The sequence below is a fragment of the Myotis myotis genome, unplaced genomic scaffold (assembly GCF_014108235.1).
Source record: "Myotis myotis isolate mMyoMyo1 unplaced genomic scaffold, mMyoMyo1.p scaffold_m19_p_6, whole genome shotgun sequence".
NCBI classification, from domain to species: Eukaryota; Metazoa; Chordata; class Mammalia; order Chiroptera; family Vespertilionidae; genus Myotis; species Myotis myotis.
The window spans coordinates 39,883,277-39,902,574 of NW_023416368.1; the positions used below are offsets into that span (position 1 = coordinate 39,883,277).

At 44.6% G+C, this 19,298-nt stretch overlaps 1 protein-coding gene across 6 annotated transcripts; it reads left to right on the plus strand.

Annotated features, from left to right (window-relative positions):
• The first annotated feature begins 14,093 nt into the window (after positions 1-14,093).
• SPRY1 (sprouty RTK signaling antagonist 1) lies at positions 14,094-18,987 on the plus strand. Of its 6 annotated transcripts, XM_036313261.1 has the most exons (3): positions 14,153-14,226; positions 14,803-15,052; positions 16,782-18,985. In XM_036313261.1, the coding sequence occupies exon 3, from the start codon at positions 16,837-16,839 to the stop codon at positions 17,794-17,796; it is 960 nt and encodes a 319-aa protein (XP_036169154.1). In that variant the 5' UTR covers positions 14,153-14,226; positions 14,803-15,052; positions 16,782-16,836; the 3' UTR covers positions 17,797-18,985. The 6 variants fall into 6 exon arrangements, with proteins under 6 accessions (XP_036169155.1, XP_036169154.1, XP_036169153.1 ...); XM_036313262.1 differs by lacking the exon at positions 14,803-15,052 and having other exon boundaries at positions 14,094-14,226; XM_036313260.1 differs by lacking the exons at positions 14,153-14,226; positions 14,803-15,052 and adding an exon at positions 15,199-16,670.
• Positions 18,988-19,298: the final 311 nt, after the last annotated feature.

Consider the following 19,298-nt stretch of genomic DNA (forward strand, 5'->3'; position numbering starts at 1 on the left):
TTGATTTCAGAGAGGAAGGGAGAGGGTGAGAGAGATAAAAACATCAATGATGAGAGAGAATAATTGATCAGCTGCCTCCTGTATTTTTGGTTTTGATAAGAGAATAATACTAGTCTCATAAAAGAAGTTAGAAAGTGTTCTCTCCTTTGCTACTCTCTAGAAGAGATGGTACCACAATAATGTATGTAAGAGTGTTTTGCAGCTGTTAATGCACTTGTTTAATAGTTATTGAGCATCAACTCTATGCCAGGTAATGCTACCCTCAGCCAAGTCCTCCCCACTACACACCAGCACTTGGCTCTACACACCCCGTGAGCTTTGCATTCTTGACAGTGAATCTCACACTTCCTTTCACCAGCACGACATGGCCATCCAAGTCCTCCACATCCACCGGGCTTTTCCAAACTTGCAGGACTTGGAACATCTTTGTCACTTCTTGGCCTCTGCTTTTGCTCAACCAGGATAGCCTGCCTCTCTCTCCCTTCTCATCCTCCAGCCCCCGGACCCCACGATTGTGACTGTAGATGCCTGTGTCCCCCTTAGTTCATTCAAACACTGTTGACTTGTCATCCCACTGTACCTGTAAGGCCTGTGAGGGCAGGAACTGAGTTTTTATCTTCTTCATCCCGCAGCGCTCACTTAGCACCGTGCCTGAGTGAAGTGGCCACTCTAACAACACAATCATTTTTTTTTTTTTTTTTTGCTAAATGTATGAACAGCCCCTAAATCCTAATGTTTTGCATTCAGCCTCTTTTTCCTTTTTTTCTGTTCTCTCCCTTGGGGGTTCTCTCCATACATCCAACCATCTGCTCTGTGCATGAGACTCAGACATCTCGTTCACACGGTTGTGTTCAAATATAACTTATTCTTTCCTGCCAAATGAGCTCCATTTAAAATGTGGTGTAGTGCCTTTTCTGCCTCCTATGAGCGCAGAACGTTCATGTTGCCTTTCGATCTCTGGAATCACAGGTCCCAGTGGCTGCCACGTCTTATGAATTGCCCCTCTCTCCAATGCCTTCTGTTTCATTTCTGCCTCACCTCCTGCACGGCTACTCTAATAGCCTCCGAACAAGTCTCCCCTGGCCCCCTTCCCCTGTCACCCAGCTCCGCTACAGGACAGGCTTCCACAGCAACCACCAAGCCATTAGCTGGCTAGTGGAACTTCTAGGGCCTGCAGGGTCTTCTGCCATATGGGCTCTTCCTCAAGTGTAACCCTCGTCTGCGTTCCCAGCCTGTCCACCCGGTCCCCTCTGCTGGAACAGGACCCCTGTGTAGCAGGATCATGATGCCTGCCCTCTAGTAGCCCTTGGCCTAATCCTGTAAAGAAGGGAGGAGCTACACTTCCTGCCACATAGCACTGCACACAGTGTGACTGCTGGAGGACCACTGTCACACTCAGTAAATTCTTCTCAAAGTAGTCATTGACCAACCGATGAGAAGACAGAAGGTAAAGTGTAAAACAAACAAACAAGGTGAATGGCGAGGGCAGTAGTCTCGGAAGCGACTGACCAGAGTACTAAGGAAGTGCCAGTGTTGCAGATGAGGTGTTGGGGAAATAAAAATAAGAAAAACATTTATAAACTAAAAAGGGACAAAGACTTTTTTAAAAAGGAAGGAAAGATAATAAATTTTATCTCTTGGCAATGGAATGTTTTAATTTACAGTTTTCATTCTGGCTTCTGGATTTGGCTTAAAGCCTAAATATTTTGTTCCCTCATTTCTAGACCAATGCTAGTGTCTCTTTCTTTGCCTTTTTATAAAGTAACTATATCTACATAGTGTGAAGTAGCATCACCATGAAGTATGAAAATAGAAATCGATTCTGGAATAGACATTTCCCAGTGTGTCCAGGAAAGAACTTTAGAAAGGTGTTTTCACGAATACACAGCTAACTTTACATTCCAGGTGTCCTACCAAGATATAGGGATCATGTACACAACACATAGTAAGACTTTCAGAGAAGCCTGTCTTTACGAAGGAATTGTAATGCAAGTTCCGTTTCTTCTTCCTATTACTTTAAATAGACCGAAGACCTCGGCTTATTTGTGTATTGTTTGATTCTATAGCTGTGTGTAGAATACAAAAATATAACTATGGATTACATGGGTGGTAACGGGGGTCTGTGCTCTTTATGTGATGTGGATTTAGAGAAAATGAATCAGGAAGAAAAGTCTCTGATTTTTTTTCCATCTGGAAACCACCTCAGGTGCCCGACAGGAGGAAATCATGACGCAGACATTACAACATGATGAATACTATCTATTATTTTCTCCTGTTTTACTCAGAGTTAAGGTTTCTTTTTAAAGTAGTATTGCTTTCTATATAACTAATAGTTTAAAGAAAATGATGTTCATATTTTAAGAAAAATATAAGAAATCCCCTTATAACCCTGACCTAGATAGGGTAACTACAAATCCACCAGGCGTAGATTTAACCAGATTACCTCTCCCTGTCTTAATGCCAGATGAAGAGGCGAGATAGGGAAGCAGCCTGGTGGGCAGATGAAAACGAAGGAGAGGAGACAAACACCAATCTCCTCCCATCTTAGCCCCATACAGCTCCTTCCAAAACATGTAAGCCTGCTGTCAGACTAACATCATGTGAGCTGATTTGTGCAAATGATTGCAACTACTTTATAATTAAACATCTAGGGAATTACAGATGTGAAATAGATATCTCTGTACATACCGGGGGTTTAATTACATCCTGGATTAAAAGAAATTTTGACCTACGATTGAAAACAGATGGTCAGTCACCTCGGGTCCCAATGGTCGCTTTGTAAGCAAGTGACACTGGATTCTGTGCCTTCAAGAACATTTTCCTCCACCTCATTGTTTTGCCAAATTCTCATTAAAGAAGAAACACAAAGAACTACACTGTTGGGTCTCTCCTGGGTTTCTTGAATGTTGGAAATCAGCGGATTAGCCATGTTTGATTGGAAAGCTGTCTTAAGCATGTACCCTGTGATTCGCTCCTAACCTGAAAGGAAACCGCTGACTTACTAAATCACCGAGTTACTGCTTGTTCTTTATTCCTACTTGTGAAACTCCCAAATCTGGAATTTAGATTATGATTTGTCTCATTTTCTACCTTATGTTTTTAACTTTATGCAAATGAGCCAATCGTGTGAGAAGGGGATTTATTAGATATTCTTATCCCTATATTGTTGGGAAAACAGTGAGAACCCCTGCCCCCCCCCAAAAAAAAAATAAGATACAACAATGTGTTTGCACTGAGAAATACACAAACAATTCTTGTTAATACTTTGTTGATTTGATTGTTACAGAACACAGAAGGAACTTGAATTTCCGTCCTCATCAATGAATTAGGTTCTTCCTGTAAGAGAGGGACCTCTGGTAATTGCGCACATGCGTGGGTTGAGCCTCAGGACTCCACAGGGGCTGGGGGTTGGGGGCAGTGACGTGAACACAATGTCCGCACACATGCCTCGCCGTCTAGAAGGAAAGACGGACTTTAAACAAAGTACTCATCGTCAACAAATAATTAATTACAGTTGTGCAAAATCATGCAAAGCAGTACAGCATGTTGGAACATCCTGTAGCTGAAGGAGAAATAACCAGCAAAGCTTCTGAGGTTAGCAAAACCTCGGCACATTCCAGGAACTAAAGGAATCCCAATGTGGCTGCAGCACCAAGAACCAGGATGTGGCTGCAGCGAGAGGCAGCAGCCAGATCACAGGGGCCCAAGGCCATGCCACAAGTTGGGATGGGAGTCTGTGGACAATGGGAAGCAATTGATAAGTTTTTATGTTAAAAAAAAAGTGACCAGTGTTTAGGGAGTTCACACTATAGAAGCTATTCTGGACAAAAATGATACAAAACGTTGACACGTGTCGTTCTGGAATCAGAACAGCCAAGTCTTATTATTTGAGAGGTACATTTCATAAGGCCATAGGTGCCATTGCTGGTTGTCCTCTGACGGCTCTGGGCAAGTCAACTGAAAACCTCTGGGAAGGATTCCCCATTCCAGATGCCATGAATAACATTCCAGATTCAGGGGAAGAGGCACAACATTAACAGGACTTCGGAAGAAGCTGACTCCAGCCCTCATGGATGACCTTGAGCGGTTCAAGACTTCAGTAGAGCAAGTACTAGTAACTGCAGATGTGGCAGAAATGGCAAGAAAACTAGAATCAGAGGTGGAGCCAGGAGCTGTGACTGAATGTCTAGGACCTCATGATGGAACTTTAATGGATGCGGAGTTGCTCCTTGTGGATGAGCAGGGGAAGTGGAGATGGAATCCTTGCCTGGTGCAGGTGCTCTGGAGGGTGTTGCGTGACAACAGACGTTTGTAATATGACATAAGCTTAGTTGATAAAGCAGTGGCCGGGGTTTAGAGGAGAGAAGTGCTGCGGGTAAAATGCAATCAGATCACATCACATGCTGCAGAGGAATCATTCATGAAAGGAAGAATCAGCCAAAGTGCCAAACTTCACTGTCGTCTGATTTTAAGAAATTGCCACAACCACCCCAGCCTTCAGCAATCACCACTCTGACCAGTCAGCAGCCATCAACATCAAGGCAAGACCTTCTACCAGCGAAAAGCTGACCACTCACTGAAGCCTCAGCCTCAGCCTCAGCCTCAGCCTCAGCCTCAGCCTCAGCTGATGGTTAGCATTTTTTTTTTTTTTTAGCAATAGAGCATTTTAAATTGAGGTACGTCCATTCTTATTTTAGACACTAGAGGCCCGATGCACTAAATTCGTGCAAGGGGCTCAGCCCTCACAGCCCCAGCTTCATCTGGAGGTCGTCCAGAAGGATGTCTGGAAGGTCATTCGGCTGGCCGGTCTAATTAGCATATTATGCTTTTATTATTACAGATAATGCTATTTCACACTTAATGGACTGCAGTATAGTGTAAACATAACTTTTATAGACACTAAGAAACCAAAAAATTTATGAGACTTGCTTTATTTAGATTGTCCTTTTATTTATGTATTTTAAACATATTTTTTATTGATTTCCTACTTGTGAAAATCCCAAAGCTGGAATTTAGATTATGATTTAAAGAGGAAGGGAGAGAGAGATAGAAACATTAATGATGAATCATTGATCGGTTGCCTCCTGCACACCCCACACTGGGGATCGAGCCCATAACTTGGGTATGTGCCCTGACCGGGAAGCAAACCATGACCTCCTGGTCCATAGGTCAACGCTCAACCACTGAGCCACACAGACCAGGCTAGATTGTCCCTTTATTGCAGTGGTCTGGAACCAAACCTGCAATATCTTCGAGGTAAGCCTGAAATATCCTTGAGACCAACGTTCACAGCATAACCTTTCTACGACACTGCTACAGAAGGGACAGCCTCAGCCCCAGCCTCCTCGGGCGAACCCTGATCGCTGCTGTGATGTATACTCAGGATCCTGACTGTCACAGGGAACCGAGCGAGAGCCAATTAGTGATGTTTGCACAGGGCCTTATAAAAATACACCCGTCAAACGGCACACTGTCATGGAGGGCAGGGCCACTCATTAATAAAACTCCTACCCAGGATCAAGTTCTCTGGATAGTGTAAAAAAAAATCTCATTAATCTCATTAATTCAGAACCCACTTTGGAACTGGCAATAATTCAGACCTGGTAGATGTGATTCTTGTTCAGTAGAAAGGTCACTGTTCAAAATAGAAGGCAGAACCCAGAGTGACTGTATTAAATAGTTATGGGACAGTAAACTGCTGTGAGTTTAATTTTACTCTTTCTGGAACTTTAGGTTTTATATGTAGTATACAAGGCATACACCTCTATTTATTTTTGAATATTACTTACTGTTTAGACTTTTTACCAGTTAAGACACCCCTCTCTTCGTGTTCCAGGATGTCCTTTCCCTCTCCTTCCCCCCTCACTCCCTTCACCTGCAAACCCAAAGCCCCAGGGAGCACGTGACTGACCACAGACCCACCTGTCACCAGAGAGAAAGAAAATTCAGGGGCAAGAGGCTAATCCACACTGTGTCAGTGAGGTTTCTGTATAATATAAAATTAAACATAAAGCAGGAAAAAGATGCAAGTGCATGTTAAAAAGTAAAAGCACACATTCATTTCAAATACATCTCCTGACATTTGCTATTTCCTCATTTTTAATAAACATCTTACTGGGTATAGTTGTTATGATTCAACACAAATCCCCTAGAGGCAGAAAATGCTCCCTGCCCGACAAATCATGATATTACACATTTCAGTGCAACGGCTCTGAACACTTTTTGGCTCTGATGGTTTTGCTGCAGTGAGAATGCAGGCGGTTAAAGATGGAAACGGAAAGGTCTGAGCCAGGGGTCCTCAAACTACGGCCCGCGGGCCACATACAAATACAAATATTGTATTTGTTCCCGTTTTGTTTTTTTTTTTTTACTTCAAAATAAGATATGTGCAGTGTGTATAGGAATTTGTTCATAGTTTTTTTTAAAACTATAGTCCGGCCCTCCAACGGTCTGTGGGACAGTGAACTGGCCCCCCGTTTAAAAAGTTTGAGGGCCCCTGGTGAGCTATGGGGTGCTGGACATTCCATTTCTGTGGTGACATCTGCATAGACACAACTAGGGGCACAAGAAAAGGGGCTATAGGGTGCACATTATAGTCAGAAAAGAGCAGATTTCTTATGCATTTAGTGCCACACAGAAAATAAATTTTAAAGCATGATATCATATTTGTGTATATATCATGCTTTCTTGGCTAAACGGCGACAGGGCAAGCAGTTTAATTACCTGCCCAAAATCACCCAGGAATTGCATCCCATAATAAGGTAAATTTCAGTCATTTTTCACTTAGGTGTCATATAATCTACCTAAGAATTCTATTTACCATATCTGATCATCAGTGCTGTCCCGTTTTTTCCACCTAACCTGTGTGTGTGTGTGTGTGTGTGTGTGTGTGTGTGTGTGTGGTGGGGGGAGGGATTGCAGGGAAAGGTGTTAATAAGAGACAGAACTTTCTTTTACTTCCAGATGTCTCTTGATTGAAACCTCTGATTTGTTCCTGGATTATATTTGTTCCTGAATTCAAAAATAGTATTGAATTAAAAGGTAAACTTGGGATCTTAAATATAGCACGTCAAGCACTAGCATGCACACGGACACCATGGGCCCTGAGCAGGAATCTGTCTCACAAAGAGACTGCATGTGAAATTCCCTGAGGTGGGAAGTGAAAGGAAGACGAACATAGGAAAAGCCAGAGGAGCCAAAGCCCCGGGTGCGTGGTCTTGGGTGGAGCAATCTGCTATTCCCTTGGATCATTTTTCCGACGACACGTGGCTTAGCAAGCAAGGTGGGGAGGAGAACGCCCAGCGAGATAGTGAATAAAGTCTTCTCTCCTCTTCCATAACAGTGAGTGTTCCCCTCTGAGCCATCGCTCGCTCTCCACTGTCAAAAGAAAACAAGACTACCCATCTCTTCTGCTGATTTGGTTTCTGAAACAAGGAGTGGAGTGGCCCTTAGAATGACCACCTGGTGTCCCCTTTGACTCTGGATGCTTTGGGAGGCATCTAAAAGTCAAAACCACTGTGCCTGCCTGAAGCTACACTCTCAACGGAAAGGTAATGAAGTAGCGATACTGACTTTTAACCAACACATTAGGACGAATGTATCCAAAAGGTGCTTATCTACTCAAAGGAGTTACTTAGAACAGGTACAGATGCTCCTGCACGTAGGGAGGGCTATATCTTGATAAACCCATTGTAAACTGAAAATATCGTAAGTTGAAACTGCATTAACACAGCTAACCTACCGAGCATCATAGCTTAGCCTCGTCCACCTGGCATGTGCTCAGAACACACACATTAGCCTACAGTTGGGCACCATCCTCTAAAGCAGTGGTCAACATGAATACCCAGTTCCAGGGCTCAATCACATGTTCCGGGTTTTGATTGAACTTTGAAATGACTTATTTTCAACAATAGGTGGCGTTTCATAGGTTTTTGGCTCGTTGAAATGCATTGGCTATGTGAAATAATCTCTGCTACATATTTTAAAATGAATACAAACCATAAAGATTCATAAAGCACTTTGGTAATTGACAGAAGTTGTATCTGCCATATTTATGATCACAATTAACATTCTAAGAGATTATCCAAAAGAAGCAGCTGTAATGTACTTTCTGGAAATATCTGTAAGGATAATGTGTTTTTTGTGTTTTGTGTGTGTGTGTTTTTTACTTTTCTACTTATTTTCAACTTGTAAATTGCTATTCAGTTACTTTTTAAAAAACACGTATCTGCTTTTATTTTACTCTTTATGATCACAGAGTTTACAAATTTTATAGATGTGCCTGTTTATATTTGCAATGACCTTTATCTTCACTAGAAGTAAAATGTAAAAGATTAAAAATTCGAGATAAGTATTGAAGTGATCAGGGCTCATTAAGTTCCGTTATCTGAAATTATTGGCAGTTAGCTTCTCCATAACACACACACACACACACACACCACAGCATTCAATTACTTAAACCTAAGCGTTCAGCCTGAGAAAAACAAAAGTAAAACTGAATTATCTCGAAACAATTAGAAGACAGATGAATTTAGTATTTGGGGATGGAGCACCAGGAAAGGGGGACCTGAAGCGTTCCTTCATCACACAGGGTGTTCAAGGCGATGATGACACAAGCATTTACACAGAGCTGGGAAGCTCGGAAAGAGCTGCCCACGGGCTGAGCCCACCTGCACTGTGATATGGGAAGGCAAAGTATTGCTATTGCTTCGGGTTATTAATGAGAAAGCGGGCTGAGAGGAATAAATAAGGCTCACCCAGCCAGGAAGTGACAAAGCTGGGACATGAACTCCACGTCAACTGACCCTACGTCCGATGGCCTTTTCTCAATACCATGTCATCTTCACACTTGGGTTGTTATGAGAAAATGGGGTATCTCAGCTAAATTTATAGACCATGACATAGAAGAAGGGTGTAGTAAAAACTCCAAGTTTAATATATACATCCTATCAGGATTACAGACCGTGTGAAGTGTTTTTATAAGTGGAATTATTTAGAATGTTCCAAGAGAATTGCAAATCAGAGAAAACGCGATCAATTCTCTTTTAAAAAGAAAACCTCTTGTAAGTTTTCTGTGTTTTCTTTTTTTCAATATTAGGCATTCTGATAGAAGACATGCCTAGATTCACTCATCAAACAAATATTGTACTTTTGTTTTCCCATAGAAAGGATAAACTATAGCCTTTGGCGTAGGTTATTTCAATAGGAATTTTAAAGATTAAAGTGGGCACGACTTTTAAGTTGTTTTTGTTTTAATGAAAACATGGTTTTTGTTTGTTTACTCTCCTATCTGTGGGGGCAGATACACGTTTAAATTGAGCGATGTGTTTATGCACTTGTCTCTGAAGATGAAGCTGGCCGTAGGCAGAAATGGAAATGGGAGATTAGTAACTTTTGCCGATCAGAATCAAAGGTAACACCAAGTGGTCATGAAAAGGGCCACTCCACTGCTTGTTTCAGAAACCAAATCAGCAGAAGAGATGGAAAAACCTGTTTTCTTTTAAAAATGAAGAACAAGTGAGGGCTCGGAAGGAAACACTATCATGGAGGAGGAGAGAAACCGGTGTTTATTCTTCAATTGTCTAGAGAAGAAATGAAGACTGTACCAGAGCAAAGGTGTGCCCTCAAACAGTCCTACCAGGTGCATTTAATTAGTGAGATCCTTGCTGTATAGAAGTGATACAGTTTGTCTAACTTGTCACTTTGATTCTCTGCAAAGGAATATGACACTTAGGCACCAATTCAGAGCCCTTCCATCTGCATGTCTTTCTTTTCCTACAACTTGTAGAAAAACAGTCACTTGTGACAAAGGACACAAATGGCGAGGTGTGGAATTCGAGGGCTGACAGAGACCCCACAAATCATTCAGTGTAATTTACTCCATGTATTGCTGGATGTGCCCACCTCCAGAATTTGAAACTAATACAGAACATTTGTATTTCAAATAGGGCAGGATGAGAATTACGCTTATGAAAATGAAGAGAATGTTTATGGAAAATTTACAGAGTATGTTGGTCTATTTCTGTCAACTACAAAGATTGTTTACAAAAGGAAACTGAAAATAAAATGGCCTGTGCTTGCCAGCTTTTCTTGGGAAGCACAGTAATAATAGTGACTATTGCCCTAAAAGGAAAGACTTCGTTTTGTTCTTGGCCCTTCATTGGTTTATTAGATACTCATAAGCTAACTCACCAACTTCTGTGATTATTTTTGTTTGCTTCTCAACAAGATAAAAGATTGGGTTTGTTATCACGACTCCGCAGACACATTACAAGAATTACTAAGGTATTATTTTTCGAGAGCTTGGAATACATTATGGGTCTGCAATTTTGGCATATAAAGTAGATAAATGAATAAGTTAAGCCTCTTCGTACTCCATTTTTTTTTTTTTTTTTAAATCACTAGCAGTTGGGTGGAGTTACTGGATTGTTTTTTCATTTTACCTTTTTTTTTTTCCTTCAAAAATCAAATCAGCAGGAGAGATGGCTGATCTTGTTTTCACATGACAATGAACAAGTCAGGGCTCAGTTACCATCCACTTTATTCGTTTAGATATATCTTAATATAGTAAACTGAAAATTATTGTAAGACTTTCCCAAGGATATTTATTTACATTGTTTTTCCTTCTAAGAATTTTATACTCCAGCTATATAATTGTAGCCAAGGTGCACAGTAATTAAACTTACTAAACAAAAAACACTATTTTAAGCTGAAAATTTAGAATTTCTATAAAGTCTTATAGTTGTAGGCAATCAAAACGAAAGGGGGATTTTATTAAATGTCTTCTAGATCCAGGTGGCAAGGCTATCCCTCTATTTATTTGTAATCTAGTATTTAAAAAAAAACACATATTGGTGTATTTTAGTGCTAAATGATGTAAAGGGTCACTGGTCAACTTTGTGCAGCATAGTATTTTATTTCTAAATAGAATATGACCCATGTATAGATAGGTGTTATAGATAAAATGTCTCAGGTTTTATAGATTATTATAATTTTAAAAGTCTTAATCTCATGGAAATTGTAATTTCAGACATCTATGCTGGAAATAGTCGGAAGTTTATTTGTGATAGGAATCTATGAAACCTATTTTGTAGGATTTATGGAAGTAGAATGTTGAGTGCTCCCTCTCCTGGTTTTATCATATTGGTGAACTGACCTTCCATCCCAAACGGTTGCTGATGGCTGAGAAAACAATTTTGAAGAAACAAATAAGGTCCCATGACATGATATTCTATTTCTGATTTGATGATTACACATCGATTCATAATGGTAAAAAAGGCTATCCATCATTAAAGTTCATTACATCCCAGAATATAATGAGATCTATAAAAAAAATAGATGTTTTATAATAAAGTTGATTTGTATTTTTAAACAGCCTACTTTACTACAATTTAAGAGAGTAAGCGTAAGAGTAAAGATGATTTTTGGTCTATGTTATTTTTTGGTGCTGCTTTATTCTTGCTGATGGTCTTAGCACTGCCCTAGGTTCCTTACAGGTAATTCCAAAGACACCTTAATGCTCAAACATGCATAGTCCAGCAGAGAACAAAACTAGTTTCAACGGAATCACTTGTTATTGTGAAGAAGGAGATGTAAAAATTACTTTGAACTGAAAATTTCAAAAACTCAGATTTATATGGGACTTAATCCTAGAGTTTTATTTTGTTTGCTGAGAAGACTTTAAGTTACTTTTTAAATGTAGTACCTGAGGAAAGTATTTCCTTTCCACTTACTATGTGTTTTTTTACTTTTAGCTGTCTTTTAAAAGTCTCTGAGGAACCTTAAATTTTACATTAGTTAGCCTAACTGCAGCATTAAGTGTGATTTTGATAATAAACATCTAAAATCTAGTAGTTTCAAAGGAAACAAAAAGCAAGTTTCCTACTGGTAAAAATTATTTTTTAATCCCAGTGACAAAAGAATTATAAAGCTTTTTGGTAAATTATTTCTATTTTAATTGGCTGTCATTTAGCTAATTTAAAAAAATAAATGGGCTGCGCTTTTTTTTTTTTTTTGCAAAAGTATACAAATATATTACAAAATTTAAGGAATCTGGAATTTTAAAATTTGATTGATTTTTTTTTAGAAATTATATCACAAATCAAGATGATAAAGCAAGCATGATAAAATGGACAGCAAGAAATTTCAGCTCCATGACATACTGTTATACACATTTGCAGTAAGGAGTCCACCTTTCAAACCTTCAGATTTTGCATATTCTGAACTTTGCTTTAAATAGGAACTGTAATATTATCATCTTTTTATATCAAAATACAGTTTCTCTCTAGCTGATCAGAAGCGATGGCTTCACAGACAACTTTTTAATCTTCTTTTATGCTTCAAAATTATTTTCGAACTCAACTTTAAAGGTAGAATCCATTTTTTTTTTTTTACTGAGATAACTGAAGATTGATGACTGAATTTGAAGGTATTGTTTTATGGCAAACTGCATTTGCAGGATTGTCAGAGGCATCTTTCTAGAGGATGTTTACTGCATGCGTGTCCAGTGCAACCTTTCCAAGCTGGTGCACTTACAACGAAAGAGGAAACAACTGCGGGCGAAATCCTGTTCCAGGTTTTCAGGCAGCCATGTGATTGACACATGATATCACGGGAGGCGTGTCTTGGAGTGGAGGTGGAGGTGGAGGCGAGGAGCTGAAATTGTGGGGAGCTAGAGTGGGATTGCTCTGCGAGGCATGCGGTGGTTTGCAGAGTGATAGCAGCAGAGTTCCCTGCCCCGGATGAGGAGTAGCTACGGCCGCTGTAAACGTGTCTGAAAAGCAATTTCCAACCTTTGCGTTAGGTAAGAGCCGTTTTCTTCCTTTCCTTCTGTAGGCGTCTTAGGAAAGATTAGGTGAGAAATGTTGGCTTTTGCAAGGAACTGAATGTTTCTTTGAACTCGCTTTATAATGTGGTTGCGATTCGAATTTCCAGTCGCTTTCCCACTGCTAAAACCAGTGCTCTCGAAGTAAATGCTATGGCGGGCGGGGGTGGGGGGAGCGGGGGGGGGAGGGGGGGGGAGGAAGAAAACCCGCAGGGTCCCTTTGATTTTCCCCCCCTTATCCGAGAAGTAACAAGTTTAACCTCTGAAGCGGTCCGGTGTGTGGCAAACTGGGCGGTCTGTGCGGAAGAGGGGCTGGCTGTCGGCGTGTGGACCAAACGCTGTTTGTTTAGGCATTGTCGGAGAAGCAATTGTTTAAAACCTGAATTTCCCGTCTCTGTGTATTGATTTCCAATGCGCAGAGGCGTTGTTTGAACGCTGTTTGAACTCTCGGGCATTCCGAAGGGGCAAAAGCACTTCGGCAAAAACGTGCAAGATTGCATGTTACTGTGGTTCTCTGCTGACACGCCGACTGTGCGCCGGCCTGTCAATCACCGGGAGCAGCAACAGCCAGCACATGGCAGCGGGCGGCGGGCGGCCCGCCCCGCGTCCGAGCGCCTGGAAACCGGGAAATTAATGTGTTTTTATCTCCAACCCTCGGGTGCAGGCTCCTCGGCTGATGACCGGGAGGTTCGGAGGACTGGGAGTGACCGCTGGCCCCGGAGGCTGACCTGCCAAGACCGCGGCGCCCGGGACGCGGCGCCCCACTTGCGCAGAGTGCGGATCGGGACGGTGCCTGGACCTGCGCGGGCCGGACGACGCCCCGCCTCTTCCCCCAAGAGAGCCCCCCAACCTCGTTCCCTTCGCCGCCCCTCGAAAAGAGCGGGTAAAAAGGCCCACCCCCACCCTCACCCCCGGGGAGCGGCGGCCTCGGCCTCTCGGGCGTGCGCTCCCGGGCCCCATCGCAGACGCCGGTTCGAGACTCGACCCGGGCCGCGGAGACTCGAAAGTCCGGGACGCGGAGCTTGCCCGTCCACGGCCGCCTGTCGCGCGAGCAGCGATCGGCACCGAGAAGCCCTCCGTTCCGCGCGCGGCGCGCACCGACCTCGCCGCCGCTCCCCTGCTGCCCGAGGGTGCGGAGCCTCCTAGGGGGACTGCGCTCCGGCTCTTGGACGGGCCGCCGGAGAAGAGCCCAGAGGCGGATGCTACTGAGCCGCGAGGCCAAGGCGAGCTGTGAGCGGGCTGAGCCGGAGCCGTGAGCTCCGCGGCCGGAAGGGGGCCGCGGGGAGCGCTCCTGCCCGGCGGCGGCGCGGGCCATGCCCCCTCGCCCGCCGCGCCGCGCTTGATGCGGCGCCTGCCCGCCGCCCGCACCGGGACCTGGGCCCCCCGCCCCCGCCGCGGCCTAGGTGAGTGTGGGGCGGGCGGGCGGCAGGTGCGGGCGCGGGCCAGGGGCCGGGTGGGCGGAGGACAACCAGGCAGGGTCTCCGTCCCGTGTCCTGAAGCGGCGGCGCCATGGCCCGGGTGTCCTTTTGGGGGAACCCTCACGTGAGAGGTGGATTCGAGGAGTCTTATGGGGTTACTTCCCGGAGGGCTCGGAGCTTTTGGGTTTGTGCGGGCGTCGGGCTTTCTGTGGCGGGGTCCCCGTGCGACGGGGCACCGGGCAGGGCCGTGAGCGCGCTCGTGCACGCGCATGTGCGCGCGTGTGTATTTGTGTGCGCGCGCGCGCGTGCGGTGAGCAGACCCGGAATTCGGATCCCCCCCCAGACAGAACCAGCCTGCGTCCCCCAGCCCCACGTTTTGCCCGTTTGCCAGCCGCGGAGCGGCGGGGACGGCGCGGCCCCTTTAAAGGGCAGTCCGCCCTCCGAGTCATGGACACCTCCGCCTCCGCCCCCCCACCCCCCCGCCCGCTGGAGCGGGGGAGAGAGCTTGTTTTCATTCATAACTTTTTCCTTTTCCTTCCTCTCCGTCAACTATTTATTCAGCGCTCCGGGCTCGGAGCGCAGAGGGCGCGCTCCCCCGCCGGCCGGGCGCTGTGGCGGCGCCGCGCTGCGCCCCGGCCCCGCGCCTCCGTCCCCGGCCCCGGAGGCCGCTGTGCGCCCAGGTGCAGACGCGCGCGGCGGACCGGCCGTGCCGCGGGCCCGCTCGGGATCGGTGCGCCCCCGCGGTGGGGACGCAAACCGGTTTTGGAGAACCCATGGCGGTCCTCAGTGTATGAGCGACTTGTCCGAGAAGGTATCGGCTTGGGTCGTGTTTTCGCGGGGCGACCGCTTGCCCAGAGCCAGTGAGCATGTTGTAGGGGTGGTGGTGGTGGTGTGTGTGTGGGGGGGGGTGGGGGGGGGGGGGGGGGCAGGGAGGATTGTACCTGCTGCCCAGGGGGCCTTGCTTCAGGCCAGAGGTGGCTCGCTCACCTTCTGCTGGCCTTCCCAGCCAGCGGGGACTTGGTGACCACAGCGTGCCTGGGGTTTGTACACTCTTCACATCCTTCTCCATCGTGTTTCCTTCCTGTTCTCTGACACACTCTGCTGTCCAAGTCCTGGGTTACCAAGTGAGGAGTGATGTGCGGTGGCGACAGGCTGGTTTTTCTCAGCCTTTAGGGCTCCGGGATTGAACCCGGCAGGTTGTGCGCGTGTTGGTCCCCATGGACAGAGAGGACGAATCAAGCAGAATCTTGGGAGGAGGGAAGGGACCCCCGGAAATGAACATACAAGATATTCACTCTAGTTATTAGGTGAAATGGACTTCTTTTTGCTTTATTCCTTAAGCTGGTGGTGGTTGTATTTTTATTTTATTATTATTATTTTTGGGGGGGCTCAAAGTGGCAGTGGAGAAAGGGCATTTTTCTTTTCATTCTTGAATTGAGTGGAATCTGTAGACTCCGGAAGGAATTTGTGTGAGAAATATTCTAGTTTACCACTAATTGAAAACGGAAACGTTTTTATGTTTGGTCGTTTGTTTTATAAGGAATGCATAATAAGTGAGAAGTCATTTACTGTTGGTAAGGAAACGCAACTGCTCATTTTTATCAGGGTATTGCCGTACTTATTTTATTGCAAGCAGCACGTTAATTTGGAGTTGGCAGTGCTTTTGAAAATCAGGCTGTCATGTCAATGCAGATTTTTAAATTAGAGGAAATACAGATAATTGAAATGGCCAGGATTTCCTCGTACTGCTTTAAAGGCCTGACATTTGTTTGTGCACGAAAAGTTATCTTGTTATGTGAGTGAGCCCTTATTTAAACTTTAAAAAGTCTTTTCATGATTTCAAATGTGAATACTCCAACATGAATGGAACTGTACATTGAGGCGTGTGTGTGTGTTCACACACACACTATAAACACGCAAGAACTGCTATACTCGTCTGTATTCATTTTGCGTCTCTTCCACGAGCTAGCTTGAAAATCCTGGTTGCTACAGAAAATGACTTCTTATTTTGAGACTCCATTTTAGTTTGGGATCTCTTTTTTAATGAATGAAGTATATACCTTGACTAGTTTCTTCATCATGAATCAAATGCTTCTAACAGCAAACAAATGGCACAAAAGCAGCAGCACCAAAGCCGTTTTTAAGTGGAATTTTCCTTTATGGAGATGAACTGATGCTGAGCTCTCTATTCCAGTGCTCATGCTCAGTATTCCCTACAAGGGCGTATTTTCGTTATTTGTTAGTTTCACCAACAGGAAGGCATTACTTCTTGATTCTGCTTTTTACAAGTTGAATAGCCTAATTTTTATGGCACGGGGTCTCTTGCTCGCATTCTTCTTCCATGATGTGGTCCTCGGCCTCTCTTGGATTGGACTCTGGCCAGAACCCCAGCATCATTGTAATCCACTGATGAAGGTGATCATTACCAGGTGCTTTAGGCAATTTGTGACTTGACAGAGTTTCTCCCCCCGCACCCCCTCCCAAAATACTTCCTGTCATTTATTTTCTCTCTGTCTTTTTCATGTTCGATTTCCTTTTAGGATTTCAGATGCATGCCAGGTTTCCACTGATTGCCAGAATTCGAGATCACTACACATGGATCCCCCAAACCAGCATGGCAGTGGCAGTTCATTGGTCGTGACCCAGCCGCCCGCCCTGGACAGCCGGCAGCGGCTCGACTATGACAGAGAGATCCCACCTGCTGCTATTTTGTCCCTAGACCAGATCAAGGCCATCAGAGGCAGCAATGAATACACGGAAGGGCCGTCAGTAGTGAAAAGACCTGCTCCTCGAACAGCCCCGAGACAAGAAAAGCATGAGAGGACTCATGAAATTATACCAATTAATGTGAATAACAACTACGAGCATAGACCTGCGAGCCACCTGGGACACGCGGGACTCTCACATCACGCCCGAGGCCCTGTTCTGAGCAGATCGACCAGCACTGGGAGCGCGGCCAGTTCTGGGAGCAATAGCAGCGCATCATCTGAGCAGGGGCTGCTGGGAAGGTCACCGCCCGCCAGACCTATCCCTGCTCATCGGTCTGAAAGGGCCATCCGGACCCAGCCCAAGCAGCTGACGGTGGATGACTTGAAGGGCTCTTTGAAAGAGGACCTGACCCAGCACAAGTTCATCTGTGAGCAGTGTGGGAAGTGCAAGTGTGGCGAGTGCACGGCCCCCAGGACCCTGCCGTCCTGCTTGGCCTGTGACCGGCAGTGCCTCTGCTCGGCAGAGAGCATGGTGGAGTACGGGACCTGCATGTGCTTGGTCAAGGGCATCTTCTACCACTGCTCCAACGACGATGAGGGCGACTCGTACTCGGATAGCCCTTGCTCCTGCTCCCAGTCACACTGCTGCTCTCGGTACCTGTGCATGGGAGCCATGTCTCTGTTTCTACCTTGCTTACTCTGTTACCCTCCTGCCAAGGGGTGCCTGAAGCTCTGCAGGGGGTGCTATGACTGGACCCACCGCCCAGGGTGCAGATGTAAGAACTCCAACACTGTCTACTGTAAGCTGGAGAGCTGCCCCTCCCGGGCTCAGGGGAAGCCTTCATGATTTGGGAGGTGGGTTGGACCTCTTGAACTCCTAACTTTCGAGCTGTGGCTGTTGGAAAAGATGCTATTTGATACTGATTTTATTTTCTTTACGACTTTCCCATTGCCTGCCTTCTCTCCTTCTGTTCCCAAGGCTTGACTTGTGGATGGTACCCTCTGGTGGACAATCAATGAGAATGGACTGGGTCCCGCTCAGGACGAGAGCCTCTGCCACCCACCAAGAGGGTGTTGGGAGCCACTGGCTTGGGGTTTTTGTAGCCTTTTTAGTCTGCAAGCAACTTTCCAAAGTTGCCCACACAACAACCGTCCCCCCCCCACACACACACCCCTAGGGGACAGTGATTGACAGCTGTTTTTGATGGGGTTATTCTGGGAGCAGGGAAATTGGTGTTTAAAAAAGCAACCCTTTAATTGCTTAAATAAGCTATGTATTCAGTCTCTCTCCAGTTAGTGCCGTCTTACTAGCATTGGACCCTTAAGTAGCATGGGGGATATATTTTTGTTATAACATAAAAGTTTTCCTTTAACCACTGCCTTCTTGCCCCTCAGAGTTCCCTCCCCTCAGTTTTGGCATTGTCTTATTGTAGTGATGCCATGGTTTTGTTTGGGGTTTTTTTGGTATGGAATGTTAGATTCACTCTTCACATTGGAGATATATTGGTTGTCTCTTGCTGATCTTTATTCTAGCTTTCTTATTCGTGAAGGTCTCAGCTGCCTTCCTTCCACATCCCACACCTTTCACCAAATCTCTCTTGTCGTTGAGGGCACCTGGGTTACTGAAGGTGATATTTATAGCTCATCAGTCTGCAGGTGTCAGAGAGGTATGCTGCCTGACGTGATCTTGGCTCCTGAATGGTCCCTTTGCCTTGGTTAGTTAACAGCTGAGTAAGTCTAATCTCTTCTGTGTTCTCATTGCCTTAGCCACAAATTGTGGTGCTTTTTGTATATTTTATGTATAAATCACAAAGTTGAATTCTGACTATTTTTAAGACAAAAGTCTGTTAAACTTTTTTATTGTAAAGAATATTTATTATGCGAATCTCTATTATTTTATGATATTTATTGCAAAAGACTGTTGAAATGTACTCATGTCTGAATATAACAAAATATCAATACATAACGGAAAATAAGGTGATACGAAGAAAGTACATATGTTAACTATAATGCAGAAATATATTAATTAACAAAACTGTCTCTGGATTTCTTCATTTATTGGCCTGTACTGTTATGGTGATGTTGGTCATTTGCTTTGACTGGTCATGCACACTCATTTAATTTCTTTCCATTAATGTCCTGAATCTAGACACAGGTGACTTCAAATTTTGAACTAGATGTTTCCTGGAAAATGCATTAATCAAAATTTGTAATCAAATTCTGTTTCAACAAATTCCCAAGTGAGTTGCTATGAAGTAAAAATGTAATTAGTATAAACAATCACTCCCACTTTGGCTGTTTTGTAAGCAAGAGGCTTTGTGTAGGTCTTAGTGTCTTGGAATGGCCCAT

Coding starts and splice junctions, on each gene's coding strand:
- SPRY1 (XM_036313260.1), top strand. CDS start 16,441: ATGCTCAGTATTCCCTACAAGGGCGTATTTTCGTTATTTGTTAGTTTC. Junction 16,671..16,781: donor ATGAAGGTGATCATTACCAG/GTGCTTTAGGCA, acceptor ATTTCCTTTTAG/GATTTCAGATGCATGCCAGG.